The sequence below is a fragment of the Sapajus apella genome, unplaced genomic scaffold, assembly GCF_009761245.1.
Source record: "Sapajus apella isolate SASKATOON/1434 unplaced genomic scaffold, GSC_monkey_1.0 scaffold23, whole genome shotgun sequence".
Taxonomy (NCBI): domain Eukaryota; kingdom Metazoa; phylum Chordata; class Mammalia; order Primates; family Cebidae; genus Sapajus; species Sapajus apella.
In genome coordinates, this window is record NW_022436963.1 from 8626023 (window position 1) to 8638871 (window position 12849).

Sequence of the window (12849 nt, forward strand, 5' to 3'; positions counted from 1 at the left end):
CTAAGCTAAGACCAACAATTGTCTGCCCTTCCTCCCAGTGATAAACTTTCTCTACCATGCGTAGTTGAGTTATTGTACCATTCTTAGTTATGTACAGAATTCTGTTTTCAATATGCATTTTTTTTTTTGGGGGGACAGTCTCTTTCTGTTGCCAGGCTAGAGTACAGTGGTGTGATCTCAGCTCATTGCAACCTCCGCCTCCCAGGGGAAAGCTATTCTTATGCCTCAGCCTCCCCAGTAGCTGGAATTACAGGTGTGCACCACCGCACCCAGCTAATTTTTTCCATTTTTAGTAGAGCGGGGATTCACCATGTTGACCAGGCTGTTTTCAAATTCCTGGCCTCAAGTGATCTTCCCGCCTCCACTTCCCAAAGTGCTGGGGTTACAGGAATGAGCCACCACACCTGGCCTCAATATGCATTTTGTAAATTATGTGGTTGGAAGTTAAACAGGAAAATTGACTTAACCAATGTTGAAGGATTTCTAAAAGATCAGAAAACAGGAACATTAATGCTCAATTGCTTGTGATATACCTTTTCCTTGGGTAGGCTCTTCCCCGAAGCTCCTACTGAAGATAATTCAAATAATTATCTACTATAGATAAAATAGATAATTGTAGATATAGAAGATAATTTACCATTACTTAATTTTTTAAATCTTTTCATTCAAAGGTGAAGTATGAAGTAACAGAAGATGTGTACACGTCCAGAAAGAAGCAACACCAGACCATGATGCATTATTTTTGTGCATTAAATACTCTTCAGTACAAGAAGAAAATAGCATTGTTAGAACCTCTACTTGGGTACATGCAAGCTCAGGTAAATACTGTATGGTATTTTGGATTATAACTGTTCTAAAAGCTTTATATTAAGCTTGATATTTACGTTAAGTGTAAAGATATTATATTTTCCTTTTTTTGCGGGTGGGTGGAGTCTCACTCTGTTGCCCAGGCTGGAGTGCAGTGGTGCCATTTTGGCTCACTGCAGCCTTTGCCTCTCAGGTTCCAGCGATTCTCCGGCCTCCGCCTCCCAAATAGCTGAGATTACAGGTGTGTGCCACACACCCGGCTAATTTTTGTATATTTAGTAGAGACGGGGTTTCACCACGTTGGCTGTGCTGGTCACAAACTCCTGACCTCAGGTGATCCACCTGCCCGAACTTCCCGTAGTGCTAGGATTCAGGTGTGAGCCACCATGTCTGGCCTATGAACTGTTTTCAACATCCTTTTTCATGTCTGTGTTTTAAGAAGTAATTTTTTAAAATGTCATCAGACTATTATTTTAAGGAAGTTAGGAAGAATGGTTTTCCTTACAAATGAAGATTTCAAATATTTTAGGAATAGCAACTTGTTCACCTTAGCTGGGGACTGAGAACAGAATGCTAAATGAATTTCAGTTACACTTATTGCTGGAGCTTCAACTAAACACCTGCTTCATAATAGATGTGAAAGAGAATGAACAAGTTTGAGTTTATCCCACATTTTTTGCATACTTCCTGAGTTAATAGAGGAACTCCAAAGTCCCCAAAGAGGTGTACATCAGGAAGGGGACTAGAAAATTTATGTTTTAGGTGGTATGAGACACAGCATCAGTCTCCTAAAAATCAAGAGTTTAAAGAAATTTGAGGCCAGGTGTGGTGCCTCATGCCTGTATTCAAGCACTTGGGTAGGCCAAGGTAGGAGGATCACTTCAGTCCAGGAGTTTGAGACTAGCCTCAGCAATGTAGGAAGACCCCATCTCTAGAAAAAAATGAAAAAATCAGCTGGGCATGGTAGCATGCCTCAGTGGTTCCAGCAGCTTGGAAGGCTGAGTCATATGAAGGACACAAAAATATATTAAACAATATATTTAAAGTAAATCATAGGGCATTTTTCCTAGGAGGTTGAGGCTGCAGTGAGATGCTACTGTGCAGTCTGGATGACAGAGTGAAACCCTGTCTCAAAGGAAAAAAAAAGTTGAATATATTTAAGTAAAAGAGTATTTTACTGATTATTCCTCAGCTAGAAAACTTATCTTTGTAGTAAACATGAAATAGTTTATATAATTTATTGGAAGTGCTTTAAAATTTACTTTCTAATTAAAAAAATTGTTAACCATACATGTGTATTACTTGTTCAATTCAAAAAATATAAAAGGATATACAGTGGAATTTAAATCTAACTTCCTTAGTGGCTCCATATGCAGTAGATGTTGCAAACTACAATGTATTTTTACACAAATGGGAATATTGCTTTTTTTTTTTTTTTTTTTTTTTTTTTTTTTTTTTTTACTTAACCATTTATCTTAGAGATCATTTATATGATTTACTTTAAATATATTGTTTAATGTATTTTTGTGTTGTTCCATTCCCCCTTCCCCACTCTTCAGATAAGTTTCTTTAAGATGGGTTCTGAAAATCTTAATGAACAACTGGAAGAATTTTTAGCTAATATTGGAACAAGCGTACAGAAGTAAGTATTATTTTCCTTAAAATTGAAAATGAAATGATGTGAATGATAAGTTAAAAGCTAAATGACATAATGTAAAGACATTTACCATTTAATTTCCTGAGGGGATATTTTCCCTGTCATGAGAGTTTCTTATGTGGTTCCTGGTTACTTCTTGTTTACCTCTTTTTTTCCATAGATCATGAACTCTGAATTTCTTAGTAGTGGTAATTTTATTGATTCTAAACTCAGTTTTATGTATAACAGACACATAATAGTAATTCTCCATAAGTGAAATTATCTTTAAACTTGAAATTGTGGGAGTTTGATGGGAGATTACTAAATATTGTTTCCAAGCCATGAAAGCTTAGAGAAAAAATGTAGTTCTCATCAGGTTCAAAATGCTGAGCAGTATATGTGGTCAGTCTGTGGTATGGAGAGAGATGAAATTGATTGTTGTTTTAATGGCACAGGACAGAGCAGTTTGAAAATTACTCCAAAATCAGGCATTCAGTAGGGAGTCATTAGTTTTTTTAATTTAATATTGTTTCCAAAATATCTAAGTTTCAAATAAAATGTAAACCTGTTTTAAAATATATTTGCGTTGTTTTAACCACCCGTGCCACTCTTCTGTCTTTAAGAAAACATGCGAAACAAATACACAGGTAAACATGATTGGTAAGTTCTTATTGGTTGTGATTTGTAGTAAATAATTCTGTCTCTGTCAGTGTTCGCAGGGAAATGGACAGTGATGTAGAGACCATGCAACAGACAATAGAGGATTTGGAAGTAGCCAGTGACCCTTTATATGTGCCTGACCCAGACCCCACCAAATTTCCTGTTAATCGAAACTTAACCCGAAAGGCTGGATACCTTAATGCTAGGAAGTAAGAAAACTATTATTTTTGTCTATTGTATATCATGTAAGACAATACCAAATGAATATAATAAATAATTGATGTTGTCTGTCATTATTTTGATTTTTACTAAAGGTTGAAACTTTTTAGAGGTGTATTTACGTGAACTTTTTCACAGATGAGGTACATGAGTACTTTTCGGAAGTAAAATCCTACCTAGATATTTATTGAATAATGTAGAATGAGAAAAGAAGTGAAACCAAAGCTGGGTGTGAGGGCTCACACCTGTGATCCCAGGACTTTGGTAGGCCGAGGCAGTTGGATCACCTGAGGTCAGGAGTTTGAGACCAGAATGGCCAACATGGTGACACCCCACCTTTACTAAAAATACAAAAATCAGCTGAGCATAATGGCTCATGCCTGTAATCTCAGCTACTCAGGAGGCTGAGGCATGAGAATCACTTGAACCTGGGAGGCAGAGGTTGCAGTGAGCCGAGATCACACCACTGGAGGACCGAGTGAGACTGTCTCAAAAAAAAAAAAAAAAGAAGACGTGAAACTAATTTGAGTTTAAATAAATATTCACATATTGTATCAGAACATGAGAACGTTATTAAATATCATTGATCTTACTTTAAGATATGTATGATTATAGCACCAAGTAAAATGTTAGTTTTCAACTGAAGATAGGATGGAGCAGGTTAACCCTGGAAATAAAATAAATTCTATTGTTTTGAATTTACTCTCTTGGAAGTTGAAGTATAACCTGTAATTTATGGAGCATTATTATTACAGCTGCAATTTTATAATTTCCAGCCTTGTTTTGGAAACTGTATATACATTCACAAAAGTAAGTCAACATACATGAATTTATCTTAGAGACTGAAAGTGTATTTATATTTATTTTCTTGGCACCTTGGTGTCTTTTTGCAAACCAGTTCTTTGTAACATGCTTTATCTTGTGTCTGGCTGATGATGAGATTTCAGGTATGTTGTTATTAAAGAGTGAATGTGTTTCTTCATTTAGTAAAACAGGTTTGGTGTCTTCTACCTGGGACAGACAGTTTTACTTCACGCAGGGTGGAAATTTGATGAGTCAAGCCCGTGGGGATGTAGCAGGAGGCCTGGCCATGGACATAGACAACTGTTCAGTGATGGCTGTGGACTGTGAAGACAGACGATACTGTTTTCAGATCACTTCTTTCGATGGAAAAAAGTTAGTATTTTTTTCTACTACTAGTAATCTATAATATTTTAAACTACTAAAATGTGGGATAATTCCTTTTTGTTTAGAAATTTTATGGAAATTTTAGGTTTATTATATATTGAGGTAAATTGCTTTTTAATCTTGTAGAATTGTATTGAATTTTTGTTTCTGAGTTGGTTATGGTTTCTTGATATTTTGAGGTTGTCAAAGCAATGTCATATCGTAAAGATCTGTGATTTCATGTTAAGGAACTGCAACTGAAAATCTTACATAGTATGGAAGAAGACAGAACAAGTTAATGGAAAGAGTCCTAAACCTGGGGTCAGAAAGCTCAAAGTTTGGATTTATTACTTACTGTGTGACCTCAAACTTACCCCTCTCAGCTCCATTTTCCTTCATGTAAAATGTGAATGGGGGAGTTGTAATCCCTACTTTGTAAATTGTTGTGAGGAACAGAAATTCTAGTATATGTAATGTGACTGACATAGTAGGTGCTAACAATAGTGTTATTTTAAAATGTTAAATATTTCTGATTATATTATTTTCCCATTAATGATATAATAATACCATTTTAAAAAATTTCCATTACCTTTCTTTGTTTATTTGAGGCAGGTTCTTACTGTGTCACCCTGGCTGGAGTGCAGTAGTGTGAACATGGCTTACCGTAGCCTCAAACCTCCTGGGGTCAAGGGATCCTCTCACCTAAGGATCCTAAGTAGCTAGGATCATAGGTGCATGCCACCATGCCTGGAAATTAAAAAAGAATTTTTGTAGAGATGTCTCATCATGTTGCCCAGGCTGGTCTTGAACTTCCGGACTTAACTAATCTTTCTGCTTTAGCCTCCCAGAGTGCTGGGATTATAGGGGTGAGCCACTACGCCCAGCCTTCTAATACCTTTGCATTAAATGAGAATCTTTAAAGTAGCATTTAAAGGAAATTTTCAAAAAGCATGGAAAACATAAAAAGGAGTATGAAAAAATCCTACTGTCTTATTAACCAAAAGCAACAATTAACCTTTTTGTCCATTGCCTTCCAATTTTTAACCTATGTACATTTTAAAAATAGTTGAAATATTATAATTTTGATCTGCAGCCACCTGTTAAAAACATGTTATAATGGCTATACTATAATTTATTTAAGGACATACATTATAATTTAAACATTTTCCTAATGATAGATGTTTAGACTATCTGCCATTTTCCCTCCCACTCAATTAAAATACTGTTTTTGACCTTTGAACTTTCTTAAGTTAATGTTCAGGAGCAGCCTCTGGGTTCCTGAAAAGTCTTTTTTTCCCCTGTATTTATGCACATTAAGATATTCTAAAAATAAATACATTTGACCTTTCCCCCTTAAAAAAAAATAGGTCATTATCCTTTATCAAAATGGTTAATTTCACATTTCTTCTACAAACATAATGAATGCCAATATTGTGTGCATTTATCACACTAGATGTTGGGTGTTGGGAATCACTGTATTTATTTATCAAAATATTAAGTTGGTAAACTTAACATGTTACTTATTATAAGTACTTTTTGTTTAATGCTTACCATGATTTCCCATTTCACATTCCTGTTGTGATGCAAAATTAGTAGAAATTATTTTCTCTAACTCTAATAATATATCTATAGAAAAGCAAAATAATATGTTTAATGATTGATATATCAAAATATTTGATTTAATATTAAAGGAGAATTAATGAAGCAAAGTTTTTTTCTATTAGGATCATTGAGGCGTATTTGAAATATATTTGATAAGTTCATAATATATATGAAATATATATGATACATTGAAATGCATTATCTTCACTGAAATGTAATTTTGTCATGGTCGGTCTTCTGAGGATCAGCACCTGTTTCCTTTTTGGTACATCTTGGCATAGATAGCCAGAGTCAGAGTTGTTAAAGTCTGTGTCCTGTTACCTCTGGTAGTCTCCATTTCCTAAGATGCCGTTGGTTGTGTTTTGTTTTTTTCTTTTAATATCGATTGGTGTTTATATATTCGTTTACCTTTAAAGATAAAAAGTTCTCTCAGATTATGTTGAAAGTACTTTTTTAACAGTTGAGACTCAAACATCTCTTCTCTTCCAGATCTTCAATTTTGCAAGCAGAGAGTAAAAAAGATCATGAAGAGGTAAAATTTTACCTAGTTCATTTCTTCAGTGACATTTATTCACTGAAAAAATGTCATATTCAGTGATATTTATAAAAATTAATAATTTAAAATATTTTTCTGATGACAAAATATATATTAATGTATTCATTATAGAATCCTAGTTCATTAAATTTTTTTTTTTTTTTGTAAAAGTCTATTGTCCTCAAGTAACATTCCTAAGTTTCTCACAGAATTTTATAGTGGGAAGGACCTTAGAAATCATCTCTGCTATTTTAAAAGCTCAGATTCAGAAATGACCTTGTGACTGTTGCTGTCTGGCAGGCTGTTAGTATCATGAGGTGACAGTTTATTCCCTTCTCTCTCCAATCCTTTGAGACACTATTTGCTGCACTAAGAATATAGTGGCAGCAGATGTGACATGGCAGGAAGCAACTAAAGCTGAAAAGCTTGGAGAAATGAAAGATAGAAAAACAAAAATTTGGGAGTCTCTGTTCTTCCTCATGAGCCTTTTGTTTTTGGCTCCATTTTTACTCCTACTATATCAGATATGGAAGGTAAGGTCTTAGCAAGAATTGATGCTTCAAACCTTTATCTTAAGAAACATTCTTCCATGAAAATATACCCTGGCTTGATTTTTAGCCTTTTAATTTGGCATTATAATTGTGCTGGTAAGAGATAAAAGTTGGAAATGCTATAGAGATCTACCTTTATTTACTTCTTATGGAAAAGAGTTAATATTAAATCTCGCTTTTGGTCTCTGAGGAACACAGACAAATGTCTGTTCTCTGCATAGTTTTCCAAACAATATTTGTTTAGTTTAGTGATGCTTAACAGACACGTGAATCCTCGAGAGTTAAGCAGAAGATTTAGAGCAGAGATTGTTTTCTATGCTAATAATTTATAAACTTGACAGAAGGGAAGCATGTAAAATATATTCACCAAGAATATATTTATCTTTTAAATTTTTTGCATTTGTGTTAATTATGATACCTGAGTTCACACTGTCTTGTTTGGTGAGGCTTAGGAGGGAAAGTGATAAAAAGAAATATATAGATTATTATGTATAGTTTAACATGATTGCTGTTTTATTTCCTTATATGAATTAAACTTGAGCTTCTTACATAAATGTACTATTTTCATAAATAATAATAATGTTGAATATTCTTTTTATACATATTTTTATATATGTACCTTCCTTATGAAATGTTTTCTTATAAGGAAGATAAATGTATTACTTCTAATGAAACATCTGCAATTTAGTATTGAACATTTGCCTTTATAAGAGAAGCTTTATAGAAAAAAATTAATTATATTTTTCTATTTTTTCATCTTGCAGTGGATCTGTACGATAAACAACATATCTAAACAAATATACTTAAGTGAAAATCCAGAGGTAATATTTTTATTTTATGTTACCCAGATCTAGCAAAATTGAGTAATTTTGTGGCTTACATGTTTTTATTCATAATTTCTCAAGTTCTGTAATTTTTTAATATGGCCTTAAATGAGTAGGTTTTTTTTTTTTTTTTTTTTTTTTCTTTTTGAGATGGAGTCCTGCTTGTTGCCCAGATCGGAGTGCAATGGCCCGATCTCTGTTCACTGAAACATCCACCTCCTGGGTTCAACTGATTTCTCCTGCCTCAGCCTCCCGAGTAGCTGAGATTATGTGCCACCACACCTGGCTAATTTTTGTATTTTTAATAGAGACTGGTTTATCCATGTTGGTCAGGCTGGTCTTGAACTCCTGTCTGTGGGTGATCTGCCCACCTTGGCCTCCCAAAGTGCTGGGATTACAGGTGTGAGCCACTACATCTGAACTGAATGAATAGCTTTAATGTGCTATGTATGTAATGAGTGGTCTTCCTAGAACAATAAATTATTTCAAAAGGTACTCAACTCAGTCGGTCAACAAATATTTATTGTATGTTGACTGTTTTACTTGTGTTGAGCACCATGAAGAAAGGAAATAGAGAAGAAATTGAGCCATGCCCTCCAGGAGCCTCTCTGTATGGAGAGACAAAACTAAAACTTTAAGTAACATTTTAGATAAAATAGGATGTAATTGAAAGCATATGGTGATGACTAAGTTTTGAGATCAGTGTGGACTTTAGAGAAAGCTCTGTGGAGATGGTGGAAACCTGAGTTGAGTAGGATTTGTTTGTGTTTTGAGGAAAAGAAGAGTACAGATAAGAAAAAAACCAAGAGCACAAATGCAGATGTAAAAATGACAAGTTTATGAAACTAGTAATGTAATTAAATATTCTTCTTTTTTTTGAGACAGAGTCTTGCTGTGTCACCCAGGCTGAAGGGCAGTGGTGCAATCTCAGCTCACTGCAGCCTCCGCCTCCCGGGTTCAAGTGATTCTCCTGCCTCAGCCTTCTGAATAGCTGGGACTACAGGCTTGCGCCACCACGCCCAGCCAATTTGTTAATAGAGACAGGGTTTTGCCATGTTGGCCAGGCTAGTCTCAAACTTCCAACCTCAGGTGATCAACCTGCCTTGGCCTCCCAAAGTGCTGGGATTACAGGCTTAAGCCACCACATCCAACCAAGTTAAAGGTTCTTGATAGAGAATACAAAATTGAAGTATGCATACAAATCACCTAGCGGTCTTGTTAAAATGCTTAATATGATTCAGTATGTGTAGGGTGATACAACTCGAATTCCCAGTTTTGCAAATTATACTTTGAGTAGCAAGGATATCAGAACAGACACACCCTGACATGTAGACATAGCCATATGTGCAGTCCAAATATACAGGTAGAACCCAGGGGTACAGAGTCAGGTGGGTCCTTCAGTATTGTTGGAAAAAGACTTGACTCTAGGACAGGAGCTGTCTGACCTCTGCCACTCTTGGTGGGCCTGTCTGTGCTATGACAATCCAGGCAACTCCCATGGCTTGGCACAGGCTGATGATTTCAGCTGAGGCTGGGAAATAATTTCTTTGGGAGGCTCTCACTCTTCTAAATCTTAATCTGCTACTGATGTAATGGTTGTTTAGATGGGAGAGCTAGACTTGACTAGTTTAGTAACTAATTGATGTGAAGGATGAAGAAGATGAATAAGGTAAAGATGACTTCCAGGTTTTAAACCTAAGGGAAGAGAAGAATTTGGGAAAGAAGAGTTCTGTTTTTATCTTAATGGCTTTGAGGTACCAGCTAAGAAATGCCTAGGAGGAAGTTTTGAACAGTAGAAACAAAATCTCATGACCTCCAACATACTAGTAATTTGTTAGTTTTATAAAATGTTGTTATATTTATATTGTAACATATAATGTATTATAATTATGTATAATACAATAAATTATGAGTTTAATTATGGAAAATCAGTGGTAACTGTAGAGAAGTCTTTTGCTTTTAGTAATTTGGTCTCCCATCAATCTAGCTTTTCCTTTTTGTAAGGTTACTTGGGAGCAACAAAAAATACAATTAAAATACAAATTAAATGATTTATCATCTGGGGAATACAGTGTTTGAATTTGAATAGTTTGGTTTTAGTTAATATTTCCTAGGTTATCCAGAATTATTTTATCTGTATTAGAATAGAAATTTTGATTAGTTTATGGCATTGTATTGGTGATGATTTTGCTATGAGACAAGAAATGCAAACCTGTTTTGTAATTATTTTTTCTAATTTAAAGACCATTTTTATGGAGTATATCCTGCAGTACCAACTTCTCAGGAGGCTGAGAGGGGAGGATTGCTTGAGCATAGGAGATCAAGGCTGCAGTGAGCCATAATCATGCCGTTGCACTCCAGTCTAGGCAACAGAGAACCTATCTCCCAAAAAAAGACCATTTAAAAATTGTGATAAAATCCACAAATTTACCATGTTAACCATTTTTAAGTATATAAGAAGAGTAATGTTAACTATACATTATTAAAACATTTTTAATTTAAATATCATTTTTATTTAGTCAGTGTTTTAAATAAAACAGTAAGTCTAAAGTATTTCTATGGAAAGCTTTCTTATTTTCTTTTTTTTTATTTGAGACAGAGTTTCACTCTTGTTACCCAGGCCGGAGTGCAATGGCGCGATCTCAGCTCACCGCAACCTCCGCCTCCTGGGTTCAGGCAATTCTCCTGTCTCAACCTCCTGAGTAGCTGGGATTACAGGCACGCGCCACCATGCCCAGCTAATGTTTTGTATTTTTAGTAGAGACGGGGTTTCACCATGTTGACCAGGATGGTCTCGATCTCTTGACCTCGTGATCCACCCACCTCGGCCTCCCAAAGTGCTGGGATTACAGGCTTCAGCCACCGCGTCCAGCTAGCTTTCTTATTTTCAATTTTTTGGTCTGAAAAATGACAACTTTATAAATTAATAAACATATATCTGAGCATAAATATATTCTGGAAAATTGTGAAAACTTCCAGCATAGTTATAAAATACTCATATTTTATGAGTATTTCCTACTCCTGAATTTCTTTATTCAATGAATACATCGATTGTCGTATCAGGCACTGGGCTGGGTGCTAGCAATACAAACTTTAATCAAAAATATCTGGTAGTTAAAATTTTAAAGAAAAAAACAGTATTTTCTTTAAAAATTTAAAGTGTGCAGCATTTGCAGGGAATTTAGAAAAATTAAAGAAAAGCAATATATAATAATTGTGTATAAGTAGAAAATCAGAAATTTTATTTCTCGATTATAGGAAATAAATCAGTTATGTACCCTAATATTAAGACAAGAAAATATGGAACTACTTTGGTAGCTCTAATTTATATTTTAAGTGTAACTCAGAAGCATTCTAACAATTCAAAGTTACATTCAAACTTTTGGTTTGCTTACTTTACTAATATTAGTCCTTTAAAAAAAATTAAAATAGGAAACGGCTGCACGAGTAAATCAGTCAGCTCTGGAAGCTGTCACTCCTTCCCCATCTTTCCAGCAGAGGCACGAGAGCCTGCGGCCAGCAGGAGGGTAAGTTACCACACTGAGTTATTTTAAAAACGATATGGGCTATTTAAAGTATCTGTGATCTGGGATTGTGTTTCTACTGAAACATAAGATTTCTCATTGACTTACAATATTGGGTTTTCTTTTTTCATAGTGTGTTAATATTTAATATCCAAAAGGGAAAATTAAATGTAATGCCTTCTTGTTTTATGCTTAGACAGTCTCGGCCACTGACAGCTCGAACCAGCAGTTCAGGATCCCTAGGATCTGAGTCTACAAGTTTGGCTGCTCTTTCTCTGGATTCTCTTGTTGCCCCAGATACCCCAATACAGTTTGACATAATTTCTCCTGTGTGTGAAGATCAGCCTGGCCAAGCAAAAGCCTCTGGCCAGGGAGGCAGGTGGGTGATAGCATCACAGGTACTTTGTGCTGTGGTCTGTAAGGTTTATAATCCCCTGTCTACGTTTGAGAGTCTTCTCTTATATATCATGTACCTCAGCTATGTTGTGCTTTCTTTGTAACATATTGATAGTTAGGGAAGAATCATGCAGGCTTTTCTGTATGTCTTCTGCCTCAGTTAATAAGTTAAGATAATTTAGTTTCAAAATATTTAATTCTGAATTGCTCATTAGGTCTACTTCTTTGATGTTTGCTTTTAAAATTGCAGAAGAAAGTTGATAAGCCCTGTTTTCAGGTCATGACAGTTTTTAAAAAATTATTGAAGGTAATACGTGTGATATATGTTTATTAGAAAATATTATCTTATACCAGAATAAGAAGTCTTCAGGAAGTTACTAAAACATTATCACTGTTTTGAATTATTAATGAGCCATCTTTAGTTCATATAATGAATATTCTCACCAAAGCAGTTAAAATTTTCCTTGGCTGTAGATGAAGGAAACATGACTTAAGGCAATTTGTTTATTAAGTAGAGTGGACACCTAATAAATTGATAATATATTAATTTGGATAAAATGGCTATGACCCAGAAAAAGTAATATACATTTGATTATAGAAATACACATAGCATTTGATGTAATAGGTCAGACATGTACTAAAGAGATTAATTTCCTGTTGTCTTTTTTTTTTTTTTTTTGAGACAGAGTCTCGCATTGTCGCCCGGGATGGAGTGCAATGCATGTTTTTTGCTCACTGAAGCCTCCGCCTCCTGGGTTCAAGCGATTCTCCTGCCTTAGCCTCCTGAGTTGCTGGGATTACAGGTGCATGCCACCATGCCTGGCTAATTTTTTGTATTTTTAGTAGAGAGGGGTTTCACCATGTTGGCCAGGCTGGTCTCGAACTTCTGACCTCGTGATCTGCCCACCTTGGCTTCCCAAAGTGCTGG

General features: G+C 35.2%; 1 protein-coding gene across 2 annotated transcripts in view; it reads left to right on the top strand.

The window, feature by feature from the left end:
- Nucleotides 1-12849, top strand: part of APPL1 (adaptor protein, phosphotyrosine interacting with PH domain and leucine zipper 1) — a 41290-nt gene that overhangs the window by 16333 nt on the left and 12108 nt on the right. For both annotated transcript variants that reach the window (XM_032289549.1, XM_032289550.1), the window contains exons 8-15: nt 672-818; nt 2367-2449; nt 3154-3312; nt 4310-4498; nt 6581-6623; nt 7942-7998; nt 11434-11528; nt 11722-11904. In XM_032289549.1, coding sequence (XP_032145440.1) covers nt 672-818; nt 2367-2449; nt 3154-3312; nt 4310-4498; nt 6581-6623; nt 7942-7998; nt 11434-11528; nt 11722-11904 — 956 coding nt within the window. The remainder of the gene's footprint in view (nt 1-671; nt 819-2366; nt 2450-3153; nt 3313-4309; nt 4499-6580; nt 6624-7941; nt 7999-11433; nt 11529-11721; nt 11905-12849) is intronic.